The following is a 22,022-nucleotide window of genomic DNA, read 5'->3' on the forward strand; positions in this document are numbered from 1 at the left end:
GGTCTTAAGCTGCTTTCTAGTTCGAAACAATATCTAAGAGTCTCTTTCTCTTGCTCATTTCAAAGCTCATTGGGGTCTGCTGGGAAAAAAGGAAATGCAAACATGGTCAGCTGAGGACATTTTGCAAAAAAAAAAATTTGGTGTTTATGTTTTGAGTGGAGTGGAGAGAGCCTGGGGTATGGAAAGTGAAGAGAAGCAAAGTGGGTTAAAGTGAGCATAGAATGGCAGTTGGGGTGGAAATGGTGCTAGTTGACAGGTGGGAGAGGGAAGAGGCTAGTGGATTAGCTGGATGGAACAGGTCTAAGAGATTACTAGGCTTAATCACAACCATCCTAGACTTCAGCTTGCTGTGAATTCACTGATCCTCAAACACACTGTCAGTGAATCCCACATTTAAACTATTTGAACACATACAGTATCTTAGTATGCTACACTTGCATGGTGTTTTTAAGAGCGAATGATACCAATTCAGGATAAAATGTCTAGTATGGAAGCAGATTGGGTTAGCCTGAATGAGGATGCCACACTCAACTCTTACTCAGCATTATAATATTTTGCATTTTATTTAGTAAAGGGTAAAGGTACCCCCGACCGTTGGTCCAGTCGCAGACGATTCTGGCGTTGCGGCGCTCATCTTGCTCTATAGGCCAAGGGAGCCGGCGTTTGTCCACAGACAGCTTCCGGGTCATGTGGCCAGCATGACTAAGCTGCTTCTGGCGAACGAGAGCAGTGCATGGAAATGCCGTTTACCTTCCCGTCGCAATGGTACCTATTTATCTACTTGCACATAGACGTGCTTTCGAACTGCTAGGTGGGCAGGAGCTGGGACCAAACAAAAGGAGCTCACCCCGTCGCAGGGATTCGAACCACCAACCTTCCGATCAGCAAGCCCTAGGCTCTGTGGTTTAGACCACAGCACCACCCACGTCCCTATTTTATTTAGTAGGGTAATTAAATTGTTGTTATGAATCTTGTCACCTGCCACACATCTCTTTCCTGGCATGGATTGGAAATATAATTGAACGAAACCAACAAAGGTTTATAGTACTGTACTTTAAAGACTAACAAAGTGGTTGCAGCATAAGCCTTCATGGACCAGAGACCAGTTTCTCAAATGAAAAGGGAGGAAAAACAAAACCCAGGGAGCATTTTCTGAAATATTAAGACCACCACTTCTCCCCAGCAGATGTCACTGTTTAACAGTTTGTTGGTACAGTATTCCAGTTGTGCCACTATTACTTTACATTTTGCCAATACAGTACCGTATGTGGCTGAGACAAATGTTGTCACCTTGTTTTTTAGCAATATTTCAAAGTGGCTGTGGGATAGCTGAACCTTCCCAGGAATTTGCATTAGACACCACATAGCACTAGCGGCAGACTTCAATCCCTGCTGCCACCAGCCTCTTCCCTTTGGCGTCCTGTTTCTTCCAGCTGCTGACGGGGAAGGTTTTTTTTGCAGCAGGCTGCAAGGTGATGCCAAGCAATGCTTGCTGCCCCTCTCCCAAACGATCTTCAAAATGGCCCGGTGCACTTCTTGCTAGCTTCCACCACCATTAACATATTGCAATACGACAAACATATATATTTGGAAGTGTTCGCACATGGTCTATACGCCACACTGCCTGCTTGTGCATTGACGCAGCTGTGATAAACCTCGAACCTCTGGATAGGGGCATGTCGCAGGTACAAAAACATCACCTGACAAATATAGAAAATAGAAAACCAATCTTTGCACTTCTAGGTTCGCTAATTGATCGGTTTGTAGATTTAAAACATTTCCACATCGCTAGATAGATTTCGGGGCAGTACACCCCCGGGGTAAAGGCAACCACTGCCCTTAAGGTTTGACGTCTAAACATTTTTACGTCAAGGCGCTGCAGTTCCCGAAAGTTGCACTCAGAAGCTCTTGGCCCTAAGGAGCTAGAATTTTCCGCAGTCGAGAAGCGAGCCTGAGCCGTGGAACAGGAGGCGCGGCCTCCTTGGCAACGCCTCGCCGGCGGCGGTTGCTGGGGTCGCTGGAACAGGAAGCGCTTCCTAGCGAGATCAGAAGTACTTCCGGGGGCTGAGGCTCGGCTGCAGGTGAGGGATACGCTTTAGTGGGGCAGAAGGAGTGGGGCAAGGCGCCTTTGGGGGCGCCTAGGAGAATTCTGTGCGGGAATTGGGGGGGCGGGGGAGGTTTCCAGCTCCATGCCTGCGGTGAAAGGGGATGGTGGAGAAAACAAAAAGCTTTTTTAGGCGATGCATGCCGCTCCGTGCAAACCGTGGACCAAAGCTACGTTTGCATTAAATCGCCCTCAGGTGTCTTAGCATTGTAGAGTTGGAAAGGGACCCTGAGGATCATCTAGTCAGTGCAACCCTCTGCAATGCAGGAAATTGTAGTTGTTCCAGACAGGGATCGAACCTGCACCCTTAGCGTTATCAGCACCAAGCTCTAACCCACTGAGCTATATTATTATTATTATTATTATTATTAATTAATTAATTAATTAATTAATTAATTTCCATCCCTATCTCTTTCCTGTCTTTAAAGTGCGGCTTTCCCTGTCCACAGAATAACTAGCAATTAGTTTGGCTCTTTCACAGAGGCTGAAAGAGGGGAATTAGGTCATGAAATGTTATTTTATTGGTTCAAGGTTCTTTCTTTTTAAAAATGTACCCTCTGGAAATGGGGAATGGGCTTAGGACAGTGGTAGCAAACGTGCTGCTGCACCAGGAGGCAAAGGCAAGGCATCAGAAATACTTCCCTTGGAGCCCTTCATGGGATCAGTGGGAGCGTTTTCCAAAATGGGGTTTTCAGCTTGGGAGTTTTGATAGCAAACAAATGTAGCGTTTGAAGTGGGTGGGAAGGAAGTTGCACAGATTTTTCTACTCAGAACATGAAAATCATCCTTTTTGGTGGGGCTAATAAATTGAGACTAGCTTAACTTGAAATGAAACTATCCCGCTAGCAGAGAAACACGCGCAGGAACATAGAGGTCCTGTCTTACATCAGGTCAGGCTTTTTGCCCATCATGCCTAGTATATTCTACTCCAACTGGCGGCAGCTTCTCAAATTGATTGATTTTATTCCTAGGCTGCTTTTCATTCAAATGAATCTCAAAAGCCGCTTACAAACAATAAATAACAATAAATGGTGTTTGTTCTTTTCGTAGCAAAATCAGCCACGGAAATTGTTGAGGGTGGACTTGGGGACTTGTGTCATGGCTGCTGAGCTGGACTTCTCACCCCCTGAAATCCCAGAGCCTACGTTCATGGAGAACATCCTGCACTATGGCCTCTTCTTTGGTGCCATTTTCCAACTCATCTGCGTACTGGCCATTATCCTTCCCATTCCAAAGACACACAAAATGGTAAGGCATTCTTATCTGCAGAGCGAAAAAGTGAAATTGCTCGTTCTGCAGCCTGGTAATTTAAGAAGGATATTGACAAACTGGAAGGTGTCCAGAAAAGGAGGGTGACAAAGATGGTGAGGGCCTGGAGGTCATGTCATATGTGGAAAGGTTGAAGGAGTTGGGTATGTTTAAAAGGCTATTGGAAAGCCATCTTCAGATATTTGAAAGGGTATTGCACAAGATGGTAGAGCAAATTTGTTTTTATGTTGCTCCAGAGGAAAGGAGATCACAAAAAAATCCTTAAAATTACACAATTCGGGATTTCTGCTTAGCATTAAGAAAAACTTCCTGATGGTGTGAGCTCTTCAACTGAAACAGACTACCTTGGAAGATTTTTTTTTTAAGCAGAGGATGGAGGTCCACCTATTGGGAATGCTATAGCAACATATTTTCTTCACCAGCAAGGAGTAGGACAAATGGCCTTTGAGATCGCCTCCTGTTATTTGTCCATCCAGTCTCTGATTAAAAATATCTGATTAAGGATTGTCAGTACCTTCTGAGGCTCATTGTCTCACTGTCAGGCAGCTCAAATCAGACTAGCATTTAGTTTAAATCCAGTTTCCTTTTCATTTGAAGCCATTGGTTCTGTTCCCACCCTCTTGAGCAATAGAAAACGAATTTTCTCCACCATCTTTGTGACATCCCTTCGAATAGTTGAAAATGGCTACCTTTTGCCTCTTGTCTTTTCTTTAGGTTTTAAAAAAAGATTTTAAAAGGTTATTGAAAGACTAGTTTAATATACCGGTAACAGTAATAAGGCTCACAAGGTTTATGGTTAGATTGAAGATTAATACAAATTCCTGACTGAGTTGGTTGATGATTACCCAATCCACAGCTGATGTTGATGGTATTCTGGAGTGTTATTATTATTTACTAAATTTCTATGCTGTACTTTCTTCCAAAGGATCCCAGGACAGCAAGCAGAAAAGTAATAAAACAGTACTGTACAATTAATTTTTTATAAAGGTTTAAAACATTAAGACCATCCAAAAACATTTTAAAACAACCACATACTCTCACATCTGATAATTTCAAGGTTGCCAGGAACTGTATCTTTCAGCCACCAAATGCCTAGGTAAATAGGAACATTTTAAAACTCCTCCTGAATGTTAATGTGTGTGTGTGTGTGTGTGTGTGTGAGAGAGAGAGAGAGAGAGAGAGAGAGAGAGAGAGAGAGAGAGAGAGAGAGAGAGAGAGAGACACCTTACCAGGGAAGGAATTCTATAAACGGAACCATCGCCAAGAAGGCTCTATTGTGGGTAAGTGCTAGCTGGGCAATATCCAGCAGCAGCAGCTCCAACAGGTGTCCTGTAATTGTGACTACTTGATCATTCTCTGATCTACTCAATTAATAGATAAAACTGCAAATGGAAGATTCTGGCTTTGAATATAGTTATTCTAACCAGATTGGACGTAAAGTTTGTGGGTCTGGTGACAGCTGCATCTGTTACCACTGGCAACCTTTGCCCAAAACAGATTTTATGCCTCTTTTTCCAGTCTGCTGATGGTCATCCTTTTCCATGGTGCCTCTTTGGCATGACTCATCTTTTCTGCCTTTCATCTGGTGTTTCATAAGTGTAGATATAGTATTGCTTTGCAGGGTAATATGTCAGAAAACCAGCTGTAGACCCTATGTGTGGCAGCATTTGGACTATTTTTGAGGGGAGGGCTTGGATGGGAGCTGTTTCATCTTCTGTAGGTAGCCTAAAAATCAACATTCCAGTACTTCACAGACACATCAGCCCACATTTATCCTCTCTGTCTTTGGCCTAGAGAGCTTTCCTCACAGCAAAACAACATATAAAATGGCAAGAGAAGTGTCTACAAAGTGATTGAAATATGTGCCCCGAGCCACACAGCTTTCACACAGGAATCACCTCTTTTTTTCTGTCATCCAGGCCTACCCCATGCACACCCAAATGATGCACCTCCAGTTTAGCTACCTGTATATATTGCTGCATCAGCAGAACACCTGACTGATTCATACATGCTCCTGTAGGTCTGCATCACAAAATGTTCTGGAGTTGGGAGAAATCTGTGGGTTGACCTGAAAGGATTCAGCAGTTTTTTCCTATACTACACATTTTAGGATGAAAAAGGACACTTTTGCCATCAAGTATTCAAACTAGTCTCTAAAACTGTGCAGGCTGGAATGATTTGAGAACAAAAGCTGAGATTATTGGAGCATCTAACAGAGCTTATGTGGTGCACAAGGAAGCCTTGAGGATCACCAGCTATTACATCTTCTAGATGCAGTGGGTAGCTGAGTTGGTTAGAGTGTCGTGCTGATAATGCCAAGGTTGCAGGTTCGATCCCCGTATGGGCCAGCTGCATATTCCTGCTTTGCAGGGGGCTGGACTAGGTGATCCTCAGGACAGGGTCCCTTCCAACTCTGCAGTTGTGTGTATAGTGTCACAACAGTCAATATCTCCAGTATCAGAGGCAGTACACTTTTGAATACCATTTTCTGGGGAACACGAGAGGGTGCTGTTGTGCTAATGGCCAGCTTGTGGGCTTCCAATTGGCCACTATGGAGCCAAATGTTGATCTACAGCCCTTTGGTCTGATTCAGCAGGGGTTTTCCCATGCTCTTTGTGCTTCTTAAATGGCTTATGTGGGGGACTCTGATGTTCTGTCTTGCTTTCGTGGGAGGAAACTCTTCACTTTGGAGAGCTTAGAAGTTTACATTCTGCAAAATCTCAGCACCACCTGATGACTGACACATACATTGAGCATGTTTGTAAAGCTGAAGGTGGGTTCCTTTGGGAGGAAAGGCAGCGTATAAATTTAATAAAGAAAAAGAAGGATTGATGAAGCGCACTCATTAGAGACCAGGCTATGGTTCCTTGTTGAGAGTTTTCCCTGTGTTTGTTGGAACTAAACCCTATTTTCAGTGGAGTGCATTCTTAGGAGAAGTGCCCAGAGCATTGCAGCCTTAGTGATGCAATCAAGGGTTCGGACATAAGGCTTTGCCTGTGAATGTGGTATAGTGATTGTTATACAGTGGGAATGTGCTGAATGGGTTTTCCTAATTATTTCCAAAAATTGGTTTTACTGCACAATTGTTTTCAATGCGTTCCCTAAATATGGTTAGTAAATTATTTAATAAATGAGTTGTACCTCCCTAAAATGGCTGGAGAATTGAATAATCGGATCACTTGAATGAGGGTTGTATTGCAATGTACATTATGGGGAAAACCAGACATAGTACCCTCTGCAATACACTGTTGTATTAATTTCTGATTCAAATTATATTGATTCTGAACAATAAGCTAATAGGCAGGCTAATAGGCAGGGTGCTCCTTATTTAGGACACCATCTCTGCCTGCTCCAGTCTGTTTCCTATTCCAGGCAACCTCCATATACGTATGTAGGAGAATCAGCTTTTGAAAATACTCTTTGGATTGAAGATTAGAAGGCAGCAGTCATCTTCTTGCAGTTGCAATGAACTTGGGAGTCCCTGAATAATAAATGCCTCCTTCCCCATTTCCCTAGAGGGTTGAACTCCTTTGGCCAGCTTCCTGTGGGTGAATCACATCCCTTAGGAAGCAAGCCAAGTCTCCTTTCTTGGAATGGCTCATGAGTGTGAATTGCAATAACCCTGTAACTTGAGAAAGATTCAAGCCAAGCTCATTGATAAAGATACTGTCAAGCTGTTCTCCTCCCCCTGTCTTGTTTGGACCACTTTCTTAGAAACTGGAAGCTACCACAGATCTCTCGTGCCATTTCTCTATGGCCTTTCCCCAGTTGGCACACATGGATTTTGAGACACTCTAGAAGCCTAAAACATATTTAAACCAAAGCTTGGTTAATGAGGGGAAGCAGTCTGTGTGTGGTTTCTTCCAGGAGCCTGGCTCTGTTCCCATGCGTTTGTGAGATTCTTCTCTATTCTTTTCTTCTTCTTTTCTTAACAAGAGGATGAGATGTTGGTTCCCACAGCAGAAATGTTTTCTGCAATCGTCTCTCCCAGTCGACCAAGACAGTTGATCAATGGGTGAAATGTGTTGTTAACAAATTTTCCAGTTCTTTATTTTAATTTGAGATGAATAAATCTGAAATTACTCTCTACAGTTGCCTTTCCAATTTAAATGTTCATTTGCATCTATTTGCTTTGGTGACCTGAACAGCCAGGTTTTGTATTTTCTACTAAAGTTTTGAAATTCCTGTGCATTGAAACTTACGGAATTGAGCAGTCCTAAGGATGGACATCTGTGCTCACTTACCATGCCAAAGAACTTGCCAAGCCCAAATCTACATGTTTTATTGCCCTCTGTTATCTACAGTATATACAGGAATGATCCTTTTTTACATAAACAACATGGAGTCCAGCAGCACCTTAAATATGAACATATTTATAATGGCATGAATGTTTGCGGACTAGAGTCCAGTTTTTGCTACAATAAACTAACACAGCTGTCCCTCCTGTATTTATACCTGAAAGCCCTTTAGGCATGTGCCGTTATGCTTGTATTGACAAAATAGCAAAGAAAAGATACTTTGGTTTATTACAGGCATGTGCAAAAAAACAAAATCCACCTAGCTGAGATACTACTTTTAACCAGAGATTGCCTACCAGCAGTCCTCTTTTTTCCATAGCTTTTGCCTCCCTGCACCCCATCTCCGTGTCTGTGTATCTTTTTGTCTCTGGGCAGCATCCATTTCCATCCTTTTGCAGCACCTCCTCCAGTTTCCTCAAAACCTATAGTGCTAGCATGGTCTTTATCTTCTCTTTTTCTGCATCCTTGGCTGGCTGCTGGCAGTTCACCCTTCCCAGCTCTTTCTTTTTCCTACTCACTCAATTTAAACAGCTGAGGAGCAAGCACTCCTATTCTGAAAATAAAGGGGGTTCCCCCCCTCTATACAGCTCTATTTAGTAGTTGCTTGTTAGATATTTCTGTTGCCTCATGTGATGATCCTCCAAGGGACATGCAATTCAATATAAAATATTAAAACATACAAAATGCAAAACATTCAAAAGCATGCGGCCATTCAACAAGAGAGAAAAAACAGGTATGAGCATCAGCACAATCACATTAACAACTCCAAATGTAGGTTAAAACTAATTGTGATCAGATTAAACAGAGACTAAAATTAGAGGCGTAGAAACAACATTAAAATCTTAAAAGACCTGGGAGAACAAGAAAATATTTGACTGGAGTCGAAAGGACAGTAAAATAGGAGGCAAGTGACCCTGTTCAGAGAGAGTGTTCTATAAATTGAAGAGTCACCACCAAGAAGTCCCTCTTGTTGCCACCCTGCATTCTCTGAGCCTGCAACCCTACATATGCTTTCTTGGAAATAATTGCTCAGTATGTGATTCTGCTTCCGAAAAAATATGCATAGCATCAGTCTATATAAGCAATTTTTTGCATTTCTTACTTAAGTAATGTAAAAGTAAAGCATCTAGTGATTTAGCAACTGAATGCATATTAGATTTTTTTAAAACGGCTCTCTCCCACTTTCTTTCCCACCATGACAGCCTTGGGATATACCAATAAATAATACAAGAGGGGCTCATAGCGCTTTTATTATGCTGTCACCCTATGAACAAAATCTCTCTTGACTTTTTTTCCCTTAACAAACTTTTAATAGGACACCGAAAACTATGAGACAAAAAGTTCAGAAGTGGTAAAGAAACCCAAAGCTGCCACAGCATCGTTGAGCAAGAAACCTAAGAAAGAAACCAAGAAGAAGCGGTAAAACAGCTGAATGATGAAACTTTCAAGACAGGGTTACTATCGACCATTGAGCTTTCTTCAAGACTACAATGATGAAGTACAACTTAAATGTAACACAGTTTTGGGGAAGCTATGCATATTCTTGTTTCTGGTCAAGAGGAAGTATTTCATAAAATGGCTTGAAGATTATTGTTTCATCTGATCTGTTGTAAATACATGTATGGTTTACTGGACATATCTACGTAGCATGGAAGATCTTAGCAATTATTGGGGTCTGGAGGGAGCAGTTCATCTCCTTTGTGATGCTCAAGATGTGAAATCCAGGTCCCGTGAAATGGGGTTTGGCCCCACAAAATGCTTTTCTCCATACTTCTAAAAGACTACAGCTCATTTTGTGTGTCATTGATGAAAGGGATCAGCTGCTACAGCTTATTATTTTGTATGCCATTAATGTGCTTAATATACCTGATTTTATATCCTAATGGTTGTGTTTTCATGTCATCTTTTTTTTAAAAAAAGACTGCTGCTATTATCTCCCTGTGAATATAGCTTCCCTTGGATAATTTGTTCACAGCCAGATTAACTGTCTTCCCTCTACTGTTCGTGCCTAATTACATGAGTAAGTCACCTCTCTCGTCCCTGCTTTGAGATGTATTTGAGCACTCTCTTTTTTAGGTTCAGGTGGGCTGAATGAATGGGAACTATAACTCATATGCCACGAATGATGAGTAGTAGTGAAATCTCGCAGTAGAGGTAACTGTAGGGCAGTTCTAAAATTTCCTCTATTGTGCAGGTTTCAGTTCTGTTAAGTAACATGGCCTTCGTCACTCCCTTTGATAGCCGTACCAAGTTGTGATGACAGTGTAGCCAAAATGGAGCCACCGAGAAACAAAAGATTGCTTGGGCAAACCTAGGAAAAAAACTCTAGGGCACGGGTGTCAAACACAAGGCCCGGGGGCCAAATCCGGCCCGCTAGACCTCTTCATGTGGCCCGCCGAGTGCCCCAGCCAGCGGGACCCAGCAGTGGGACCTTGCTGCTGAAGCGCCGCACCAACAAAGCGCCGACAAACAGCTGGGGCCGGGGAAATGCTTTTTGCCCCTGGGTCACTTCGCGCTCTTTTCTGGCGCTGAATCAAGGCGGCGACCCCCCCTCCCTTTCTTTCTTCCTCTCTCTCGTTCTTATTCTTTCTTTCCCTCTCCTTCCTTCCTTCTTTATCTCTGTCTTCTCTCCCTCTTTCTTTTTCTTTCCTTCTTTATTCTTTCTTTCCTACTCTTCTTTCTCTCACCTCTTTCCTTCCTCTCTCCCTCCTGCTCCCTCTTTTCTTTCTTTCTTTCTTTCTTTCTTTCTTTCTTTCTTTCTTTCTTTCTTTCTTTCTTTCTTTCTTCATTCCTTCCTTTCTTCCTTTCTTCCTTCCGTCCTTCCCAACTTTCTTCCTCTCCCTCATTCTTATTCTTTCTTCCCCTCTCTACTTCCTTCCTTCTTTCTCCCTTTCCGTCTTCTCTCCCTCTTTCTTTTTCTTTCCTTCTTTATTCCCTTCCTTATTTCCTACTCTTCTTTCTCTCCCCTCTTTCCTTCCTCTCTCCCTCCTGCTCCCTCTTTTCTTCCTTCCTTCCTTCCGTCCTTCCCATCTTTCTTCCTCTCCCTCATTCTTATTCTTTCTTTCCCTCTCTACTTCCTTCCTTCTTTATCCCTTTCTGTCTTCTCTCCCTCTTTCTTTTTCTTTCCTTCTCTCCCCTCTTTCCTTCCTCTCCTGCTCCCTCTTTTCTTCCTTCCTTCCTTCCTTCCTTCCTTCCGTCCTTCCCATCTTTCTTCCTCTCCCTCATTCTTATTCTTTCTTTCCCTCTCTACTTCCTTCCTTCTTTCTCCCTTTCCATCTTCTCTCCCTCTTTCTTTTTCTTTCCTTCTTTATTCCCTTCCTTATTTCCTACTCTTCTTTCTCTCCCCTCTTTCCTTCCTTCCTCTCTCCCTCCCACTCCCTCTTTTCTTCCTCCCTCCCTCCCTCCCTCCCCTCCCCTCCCTCTCCCTCTCCTCAGAAACATAGGATGCTGCTTTATACTTCTGGCCCTTAAACCCTGGAACCAGGAGAGCAGCTCCAGTGAGTCAACCTCAGCCAGTCCCTTTGGTGAAGGGTGGTGGCTCACTGGCAGAACATCTGTCCTGCATGCAGAAGGACCCCAGCATCTCCAGGTACTAGTAGCTCTGCAAAGGTCCTGCATGAAACCCTAGCGAGCCTCCACCACCCAGTGCAGTTACCAAAAATCATTTTTCAATAAATTGTACAATAATTGTACATTTGAATATCTACTTGCCATTATTCTGACTATGTTTCTGCTTTCAGAGCTAGTTATTACTTACATTATTATAAAAAACAGTAATAATTGAATGCAGTGACAATAATTTATGATAATAAAGAGTGGACACATAGTCCTACAGATACAACCGGCCCTTTGAGGGTGACCAAACTGCTGATGCGGCCCCCGATGAATTTGAGTTTGACACCCCTGCTCTAGGGGAAAGGACTCAGACCTCCAAACAACCTGTAGAATGGGGGGGGGGAGCAGGAAGGTGGGGAATAGGCTCCTGGAAGAAAATATGCCCTGTACTCTTCACTGTTGTATACCTCCTTTGTCTATGAGCACACAGACCTAGTGGGCTGCTTTATCCTTTTAAAAATGTCATTATTTTAGCTGACATTTCATGGATTATATTTTCATCCTGTATTAACCAAAGTTCTTGGGGACTGATCTAACTACCTTGGAGCATGTGGGTGGTTGTCAATTCCATTCTGGATTCAGCACTGAGAAAAGCCTGAAAGAGCAAAATTGACATACAGTGGAACCTTGGGTTTTGAACCTAATCCGTTCCAGAAGCCCGTTCGACTTCCGAAACGTTTGAAAACTGAGGATCAATGGGTGGTCGGCAAAATCCATTGGGGGAAAATGGAAAGACACGCAGCGGAAGCCATTCGACTTCCAAGGTGCGTTCAAAAATGGAAGCAATTACTTCCGGATTTTCGGCGTTCGGGTTCCGAATTGTTCATCAATGGAGACGTTCGTGAACCGAGGTTCCACTGTATGAACATTCTGAAGTGCAGTTGATACAAGTCCAGTTAGATGTTGTCCTCATATTTTTGACCACGTTTTGGTTCTCTCGCCAGTAATGTACTTGATGGCTACAAACCTTCTGTAGTTATCGTCCCTCTGGGAAGAGACAACCATTTCCATCTTCCACTGTAGGGAGTTACTAAGAATTCAGTTGGCTACCCATCCAAAGAGATTAAGGTTGGTTTCTTCTACCTGTGTTTTCTTTTGTATGGGCTTTTCTGAATTGGGTGACAACCTGCTTGAACTTCTCCAGAAAGACTTTGTTTTTGTGAATATTAGAACCACCAGTATTACCTGTTCTGCAACTAAGACTACTTGTAACAAATGAATATCAGAATTTTAGTCTCACTGAAATGGATCATCTGCTGGTGTCATAAAGATAAGTTGCCAAAGGTTCCTTCCTGGGTGCTATAAAAGACAGTTCTCTGTTATGGGTCAGTAGCTTTCTGGTATTTTTAGTATTCCTGTGTAGCAGCTTCACGTGAATAACACTCACTGTTGCTGTTCCTGGGTAATGAGTGCGGGTGGCCTGTTTTACCATTCTTCATTATTAAATGAGGTCATATCACACGTATCCTTAAAGCCATCTCTCTTTGAATAACCCAGGCATGGCCAAACTTGGCCCTCCAGCTGTTTTGGGACTACAACTCCCATCATCCCTAGCTAACAGGACCAGCGGTCAGGGATGATGGGAATTGTAGTCCCAAAACAGCTGGAGGGCCAAGTTTGGCCATGCCTGGTAGCCTATAAGTACTACAGCATATTTTTTGATGTTCTAGTAATAATAAGCTCTCCTGCAGCCTAAATACTGCAAGACTGATAAGAAATATTCAGGTGAATGGCAGATTTCCCCCATTGTCTCCTCATTTCATTACCCTTGGAAGTTTCTATGACAGTTGAGAAAATTAGCATAATCTATATAGAAATTAGAATTGGCTTTTCTTTCTTTTCATTTCTTTTTTTTAGGAGTTCTGTCTCCCTACAGTTAATAATGGAAACAATAGTAGAAGGTTCCCATAGGCTCTGTTGAATCCAGTTCTCCACACAAAGCACACACAGCCATATTTATTGCTTTTTAGCAAAAGGCCTTTGCAAAATGTATGATACAAGCAGTAGAAATGTTTTAAAAAAGAAAAGGTTTTTTTAATTATGTCACCAGCATTCATTACCACCACTCCTGCCCAGAACAAAATAGTTCTGTCAGCTAATGTCCTGTGTAGTTAACAGCAATCTTTGGTAATCTTTGTTAAAATACCTTCTCCTTAATTTTCTTCATGGCAATAGCCCAGAGGGCTACATACCAGGTCATGTAGTCATGTACAAATCAGCAAAGAAGAAAAAAAATCACATCCAATGGACTCTGGTAAGACAAAATTTTAATTAGAGGTGTAAAAAAGCTGCTCCTTGGGATGATTATACATGAGCCGTCATAAAATGTATTGGGTAAGGGCCTCAGGTTCAGTTTAATCCCCAACACTAATACGCTGGAGGGCTGGAATTTACCATCTTCATGTTGTACCTAACTCCCATCTTTGAAGAGACTATTAAGACTACAGTGGTGCCTCGCTAGACGGATTTAATTCGTTCCACGGGTCTTTTCTTAGAATGAAAAATTCGTCTAGCGAATCCCATAGAAATGCATTGAATTTTTTTATTTTTTTTTGCCCATAGGAACGCATTAATTGAATTTCAATGCATTCCTATGGGAAACCGCGATTCGCTAGACAAATTTTTCATAAAACGAATTCGTCTAGCGAGGCAACCTCCGCTCGAAAAATCCTTTTGTTAAGCGGAAATTTTGTTAAGCAGGGAATTCGTTAAGCGAGGCACCACTGTATATACATGCCTACTCAGAAGTAAGTCCCATTAAGTTCAATGGGGCTCACTCTCAGGTAAGTGGGTCTGGGATTCATAGCTGCCAAGTTTTCCCTTTTCTCGCGAGGAAGCCTATTCAGCATAAGGGAAAATCCCTTTAAAAAAGGGATAACTTGGCAGCTATGCTGGGATTACAGCCTAATTAAAATCCTTTCTCATGGGATGATTCTTCTCCAAGAGGAGGGAGCAATAATTAAAATGCTCCTTGAGCTTAGTTGTGCTGCTGCTTTCCTTCCGACTCATTTTTGCCAGGCCTACTTTGGAGGTTCCCAGAGGATAATGCCCCAGATTCGTGCAGCGAATTCTCTCTCCAGGACTCCCGTTTTCTCCCTCTCAGTAATACAGGTAGGTTGTGTTGTGTTAACAGAAAACATATTTGCATATTGTAGCGTGGGGGTGGGATTTCCACCTTCTTTTTCCTCCTTCCCCACCCTCCCTTTGCAACACATCACTGCAAATCAGCAGCTCTTCATGATGACCTAGCTACATTTATTGTCCCTTCGAGTGAAAGTGATTATGTTAACAATGTGCCTTTGTGGGGCTCCTGTGCTGGTGGAACAATCCCCTGAGGCCCAGTAATAAGTAGCTCATGACCAAAAAAATCCTGGTGGGCACAGTTCATTTAAATCCCTATTAATCTTATTCAGACCTCATTTACTTTCATTCCAACGCACTCACTCGGATGCAGTGTGGAAGAGGAACGGAAGACGCCTCTGGGCTGCTTTGAAGCAGACAGGTGCCTGCTTTGATTTCTTCTTGTCTCAGTATCAGAAATGGATGGCTTCAAGCTGCCTCTCAGCAGGTTGCTTTGAAGCTGAAGATGTACATGAAATGAGAATGCCCTGCTGGCACAGGCATATATACGTTCAAATGCAAGAGATTGGGTGTGTCATTTCATTCATTCGATTTATATACCACACCCCTTCCCAAGGTCCCTGAGCAGCTGTCTGGATGCTTTCTAAAAGCAAACCAGGACACAACCCCAACGAGTCGCTTAGGAACATTGGAACACAGAAGCTGCCTTATAATGAGCCACAACACTGATCTATGTAGCTCAATATTCTGACTGGCAGCAGCTCTCCAGGGTGTCGGACAGGGTCCCCTCAAAGCCCAACCTGGAGATGGTGGGACTTGAACCTGGGACCTTCTGCATGCAAAGTAGATGCTCTACCACTAAACTACAGCCCTTCCCTGGGACCTGAAAGGGCCACACGTCTATTTCCAGAGGTGTCGTTTCAGGTTTGGGTAAGCAGGGAGGCAAGGTTCAAAGACTTGCTGTTGGATATACGAGTCAGCATTAAGCTGGAAAACAATTCCAATTGCACCTAGCCTGTGTATTTCAAGGCAGGGGTGGCCCTCCAGACACTGGGCACTGGTGCCCATAGGGATTGGTAGGGTAGAAAGCCAGTGCCAGAGGCAACTGTAGGTGGGACCAGAGCCAGCGATAGGCAGAGCCAAGGAATTATAGTTTTGTCCCCATCTTCTTCCCAGGCAAACTTTGAGACTAAGGAGGAGAAGGAAGCTGGCAGGTAGTCCCACCTTTTCCACTGGTTGTAAGTTAGATGGCAGGGAGGTGAGGGCTGAGGAGAGATGGAGGTTGGTGGGGCATTGCCCCATTTTCCCCAGTACGCCAGCCTCTACTGCCTCCAGATGCTGCTCAACTGCAACTCGCCAATCATACTTGACCATTGGCCATGTTGACTGAGTCTGAGAAGCCACAGGTTAGCAACCTCTGTTTTCAAGAGAGCAGAAGGGAATAGTCCCTCAAACAGTGGCACTTTTCACAGCCGTTGTTTCCATGGGCTGTTGCTTCTGTGTCACTCTCTCTCACACACACACAATCTGTGATTTCTCCTTCCTTGGGTATCCCCAACTAGACCATGTTGTTGGGAAGACAACATGGCTGAGGGAAAGCAAAACCAAACTAGAGCAAGGGTGGTGATTCCTGGACTGGTCACATGTGTGGCCCTAAGCAATCAGGAAGGCAGTGCACGTCTCAAGCCCACAAATAAACTCCAATCTGAGAAATCTAAGCGATTGCACCTATTTAATTTAGTTATATATTTAACAAAAGTAATTGGCTGCTTAATCTAATAATCTCTAAAATCTAAGATCTGGTGATAATCTCTACATAAAATACCTGGTTCAGGGAACCTGGGGGCCCCTAGATCAGACCTGGGAAACCTTTGGCCCTCCAGATGTTGCTGAACTCCCACTCCCACCAGTCCTAACAAGCAGGGTCAAGGGCCAGGGCTGATGGGAATTGTAGTTAAGCAACATCAACATCTGGAGGGCCCAATCGTTCCTCACACCTCCTGTAGATAATGTTGGACTGTAATCGCCTTCATCCCTGACTACTGACCACACTGCCTGGGGCTGATGGGAGATGTAGTCCATGACCCCCGGAGACCCATCCAACCCTACAACTCTATGGTTCTATGAATATCTGGAGGTTTAAAAGTTCCACATCCTTGATGCAGCACTTGGGTCTAAGTAGCTGAGTGGTCTTTGCAGGATTGGAAGCTTTTTTCTGAAGCTTGCTTGCTGTGTCAGGAGGGGGATTTGGGAAGGTGGCGGCAAGGCTAAGCTCTTTCTTTTAAAATAAAAAAATTCCTTCAGTAGCACCTTAAAGACCAACTAAGTTTTTATTTTGGTATGAGCTTTCGTGTGCATGCACACTTCTTCAGATACAGTGAAATGGAAGTTTCCAGGCACTTATGTAGAGAAGGGGTGGGGAGGGGTGGGGATGGGGAGGGGGGATCACTCAGAAGGGTGGTGGAAATGGGTGATTGACTGACTGATAGCTGTTGATGACCGCAAACGACTGCAAATGGTTTTGCATGAAAAAGCAAGGGTTGAGATGGCTGAAGATCGCTTATCATGTATAATGAGATAAGAACCCGATATCTCTTATCTCATTATACATGATAAGCGATCTTCAGCCATCTCAACCCTTGCTTTTTCATGCAAAACCATTTGCAGTCGTTTGCGGTCATCAACAGCTATCAGTCAGTCAATCACCCATTTCCACCACCCTTCTGAGTGATCCCCCCTCCCCATCCCCACCCCTCCCCACCCCTTCTCTACATAAGTGCCTGGAAACTTCCATTTCACTGTATCTGAAGAAGTGTGCATGCACACGAAAGCTCATACCAAAATAAAAACTTAGTTGGTCTTTAAGGTGCTACTGAAGGAATTTTTTTATTTTACTTCGATCCAGACCAACACGGCTACCTACCTGTAACTCTTTCTTTTAAGCCTACTTTCAAATCCAAAAGAACATCTGAAGAGCCAGCCACAGGTTCCCCATCCCTGACCTAATTCTTGGCATTATGGACACACCTACACTACAGCCTTTGAGGTTCCTATACTATTTTAATTGACACAGCTTTCACGAAATAATTCTGGGGATTCTCGTTTGCTGAGAATTCACAGAAATCCTTAGCCACTCTTACAGGTCTTAAGTCCATGGAGTTTTCTGCAGAGAGTATCTGAAGCACCACTGGAATCTGAATCTTATCTAAACCCTTGTCCAATATCCCATCCACAGGATAGGAGCTTTCACATAACCAGCCAGTCTGAAAGACAGTACAGCACGCCACATGCACCCTGGGGGCAGAGGGAGACAATATGTGCCAAGCTCTTTTTAGAAAGCCACCACTCCTATTCCTTCCAGTAATTATGCCCATGTCTCCTTAACTGTCCTAAATCTCGTTCACTCGCTTGAGAATGACATGCTGGGCATTTTACACAACACTCTGTGCCAGGCTAGATGGCCCAGAGATCGCAAGAATGAAAATCTGATGCTGTTGCTCTGTCCTTTTTCTAATTGAAAATCGACCATTTTCCATGGCATTTGCCCCAGCAAGAGAGAGGCATGTGTCCTTCACGTCACCTATAGGCTTCTGGCCAACTTAAATAGGCTTCCTGTCCTCTTGCCCAACCTGGCAGGAACAAGAGAAAGGTTGGCATGCCAAATGTGTTCCTCCTCCCTCATTGAATCATTGCACCCTTAGAGAATTGGGGGCCAGAGTTGTCAAAGACTTCTAGACAGGTGAAACAACAAGTGAAACACAAGTACTGGCAAACTGGGGGATGCTACCCCCCTTCTCAAAAACCCCCTCCCCTGTCACTTTTTTTTTAAAAAAAATCCCCCTCCAGACACAGCATGTAGACTTCAGGGGGAAAGATCTCATTCACACAAAAGTCATTCCACCACTTGGACCCAGGTGCTATATCTTTGGCTCATCAGAGGCTATTGGCTATTGGACTACATCTCCCATCAATGGCCAATGACAGGGGATGATGGAATTTGTAGTCAATCTCTAGATGGTCACTGGCTTCGCAACCCCCGTGCTATATAAATGCAAAGTATTATTATTATCATCAATGTAACTGTTTTAGCATGTAATCATTATCTTTTTTTCAAATTATTTTTATTAGTTTTCCAAATTGTTACAAATCAAACTAAATTACTTTAATACAATTTCTTTTAAAAAAATAGATTTCCTGCTCCTGTTGCAAACATATGTCCATCAATTTATCCTGTAGCCACATCATCTCTTCTTTAATATGCATTTCATCCTTTACTTCTTGTTGTCCATTTTTACAGCAAGCCATTATTTCCTCCTCACAAGCAGCACCTTTGTTATTTCTTATAAATATAAAATCCATTTCATGTCTGTACTCCTTCATAAACCTTGTTGTCTCAGACCTGGTGTGCTGGGAGAGTTGATTATTATCTTCCTTTGTTCAGCCTTTGCAGTGTTTACAAGATCACATTCCAACTTCCACTGTTCACCACTTGTGTACAGGCTGTGGAGCATGCAATCATTCTCACCCACCAAAGTTTCCTCACTCCCCCAGCTCACCTTCCTTTATCCTGAGTGTCACCTGTCTTGATTTTGGCCGCAGACATCCATGTGAGATGAAGGATTAGTCAAACTGGCAGAAATATGTCCAGACTCTTTGCCAAGAGACCGAAGGAAACGTCTCACCTTGAGAACCTTCACCTCGAAAACACCTGAAGCGAAGCATCTCTCGTCCTGGAGTGGATTTATAGCCCTGATGAGCAGGGGTGGCTTAAGGTCATCCACTCCCCTAGCTGGTCCAAGACAGTTTTACATTTGATTTATGCACCAGCACACATCCCTTAGTAACATGCTCAGAGAACACAGCTACTGTCAAGAGTGAAATGAGCCTCTTCATGTGAGCGAGTGAAAAAGAGCAATTGTCCATCTTGGATTTGCAGTGTTTAGTTGAGGCTGTTTGCCTCTTTTAAAAAATGTGTGGAATGGCTTTCTGATGCTCCCTGCAGTGTCGGAATTATTCCCTCTGCAACTTACAGTACCAGTTCAGTTAAGTTAAGAACACAAGAAGAGCTTGCTGGATCAAGCCAATGTTCTCACCATGGCCAACCAGATGCCTGTGGGGAACCAGCAAGCCGGACTCAATCATAACAGCACATTCTCCCTACATGGAAACCACTGTCATAAAGGGAAGGTTATTGGACTACCAGCTTGGAGACCAGCACTCAAATTTCCATTCCGCCATGAAACTGAGTGACCTTGGCCAGTCATTGTCTTTTGCCCTAACCTACCTCAGAGACCCAGGTGGCGCTCTGGGTTAAACCACTGAGCCTAGGGCTTGCTGATCAGAAGGTCAGCGGTTCGAATCCCTGTGATGGGGTGAGCTCCCATTGCTCGGTCCCAGCTCCTGCCAACCTAGCAGTTCGAAAGCATGTCAAAATGCTAGTAGATAAATAGGAACCGCTACAGCGGGAAGGTAAATGGCGTTTCCGTGTGCTGCTCTGGTTCGCCAGAAGTGGCTTTGTCATGCTGGCCACATGACCTGGAAGCTATACGCTGGCTCCCTCAGCCAATAATGCGAGATGAGCACGCAACCCCAGAGTCGGTCACGACTGGACCTAATGGTCAGGGGTCCCTTTACCTTACCTTACCTCAGAGACAGAGGTGGATTTAGGGGAGCGCAACCAGTTCAGTCGCATGGGACACGGAGCCTGAGGGGCGCTGCAGGAGTCGCTGCAACTACTATTTAGAATGGAGCATGAGAGGTTGGGGGGCGGGGTTGCTGGATTTTGGTGTTGCACAGGGTGCCGCTGAAATTTGAGACCCCAGGGTCTGCCAGTATCAAAGGGTTTGTGTGAGGATAAAATGGAGGTGGGAAAAGAGAATTGTGTATGCCAACTTGACTTCCTGGAAGAAAAGGCGAAATATAAATGTAATAATAAAGTAAGGAATAATTAAATAAACCCACACAGATTGCTACCCATGGTTATTGAACCAGTGGATATTTTCCTACATGTACTGTACATAGATTGGGAAATGTGGCTTTATAACATATTATTGGGGAGTACTTGGCCTGGGAATGTTTAGAAAGCAAAAAATATATATGTGATTTTTAAACAGATAGTGTACAGTGGTACCTCTGGTTACGAATGCTTCTGGTTACAAACATTTCAGGTTACGAGATCCGCTAAGTAGCTGCTCCTGGTTGTGAATTTTGCCCCAGGATGCGAATGGAAATCACACACCAGAGGTGCATGCGCAGCAGGAGTCTCCATTAGTGAAAGCGCACCTCAGGATAAGAACGGTTTCAGCTTCAGAACAGACCTCCGGAACAAATTAAGTTTGTAAGCAGCGGTACCACTGTAATTGGTGAGTTTGGACCAGTTACACCCAAAATTGGGTAAAGTCACACCAAAGACACATTTGGGTCCACCATCTTGATTCAAAACCATGCTTGGTACCCAAACATCAATGAAGACCCCCCCCCACCTTGGAAACCCTTGTGCCAAGTTTGATACTGATGTCTCAAAAAGCAGCCAAACCTATGCCAAAAGACAGGTGAAGTCCTACCGAAGTCACATTTTGGTCCACCACCTGATTTTGACCTGGATCCAAACATGGATGAAACCTGCCACTCCACCTCAGGAAACCTCTGTGCCGAGTTTGGTGACGATGTCACAAGAGGCATTTGAAAGCATAGAAAATGGATTAACCGTTTCCCAAAATCTATTGTAGATGCATGCCATGTAGACATTTATTTATTCCATAAAACTTATTTCCTGCTTGGTTGTAAAAACAAAAATCCACACAACTCTAAGCTGTAACATACAGTAAACACTTCTGTGATTGTGACATGTGACAATCCTCATGTGCTTTTGTACTTTTTTTCTGCACTGGCAGGAAAAAAAAGTATAAAGTAGCTTAAATGAAGATTTTATAAAGCATAGTTCAGGAAAGCACAAAATATTGCAACTTTGGTTTTAAGGTAGAAACAACAACACTATTACCTCCACCTTACAAAGCCCAGTCCTCCTGGCACCTATAAGAAATGGCATCTTACCCACTGCATCTCTTTTGTGAACTCTGCTCCTTTGATCTTCATGAAACCAACCTTATCAAAAGACCCACATTATTGCGTTGTGTCAATCAGAGCTGCCCCCATACCAGGAAATGAACAGCTCTGTTGACTTGTACAAACCAGTCCGGCCACTCTCTCATTACAGCTGCCTCACACTCAGCCACGTGAGACTGCACATTCCACCTGGGTGTATGCAATTATGGTGCTTGGCTTAAGCACCACTGTCTGGTCCTTTGTGTGCTAAAACCAGACATTCGTTCTTGATCTAGTAGCTTCTACTTCTAAATGCTCTTCCCTTCATACCGCTTTCTTTTTTCTTTCTTTTTTTGAGGGTGGAGGGGTTCTCAAAGCAGCCATCAGAATTAGGGAGGCCAGTTGAAAACGAGGGCAGGGTTTCTGCAAATTTAATGTGTCAAAGAGTGAATCTGAGCTTGCGGAACAAACTGCAAACCCATCAGGCTCCTCCCTCATCTATCATCTACCAGCAACTATTCCACCAGGCTGTTAGGAGAGAGAAGTGGCAATGCAGGGACTCTCGGTCAGCTCTGATGAAAGGCCAGAAACTTTTGGCTCCCTTTTCTCCT

At 43.6% G+C, this 22,022-nt stretch overlaps 1 protein-coding gene and 1 long non-coding RNA gene across 2 annotated transcripts; one reads left to right on the forward strand and one right to left on the reverse strand.

Moving 5' to 3' along the window:
* Nucleotides 1-598: 598 nt before the first annotated feature.
* MANBAL (mannosidase beta like) lies at nt 599-9,554 on the forward strand. The gene is made up of 3 exons (XM_035122281.3): nt 599-2,081; nt 3,155-3,352; nt 8,987-9,554. Exons 2-3 carry the CDS (start codon nt 3,203-3,205, stop codon nt 9,092-9,094), a joined length of 258 nt encoding a protein of 85 aa, XP_034978172.1. The 5' UTR covers nt 599-2,081; nt 3,155-3,202; the 3' UTR covers nt 9,095-9,554.
* A 9,004-nt stretch (nt 9,555-18,558) lies between these two features.
* Nucleotides 18,559-21,655, reverse strand: LOC148685133 (uncharacterized). The gene is made up of 3 exons (XR_015951144.1): nt 21,421-21,655; nt 20,966-21,086; nt 18,559-19,477 (listed from the first exon to the last, which is right to left on the reverse strand). It is a non-coding gene; the product is annotated as an uncharacterized LOC148685133 (long non-coding RNA).
* Between the last annotated feature and the right edge of the window lie 367 nt (nt 21,656-22,022).

Source organism: Zootoca vivipara, chromosome 7, assembly GCF_965207765.1.
Source record: "Zootoca vivipara chromosome 7, rZooViv2.hap1.1, whole genome shotgun sequence".
NCBI lineage: Eukaryota > Metazoa > Chordata > Lepidosauria > Squamata > Lacertidae > Zootoca > Zootoca vivipara.

Coding starts and splice junctions, on each gene's coding strand:
- MANBAL (XM_035122281.3), top strand. CDS start 3,203: ATGGCTGCTGAGCTGGACTTCTCACCCCCTGAAATCCCAGAGCCTACG. Junction 3,353..8,986: donor TTCCAAAGACACACAAAATG/GTAAGGCATTCT, acceptor AACTTTTAATAG/GACACCGAAAACTATGAGAC.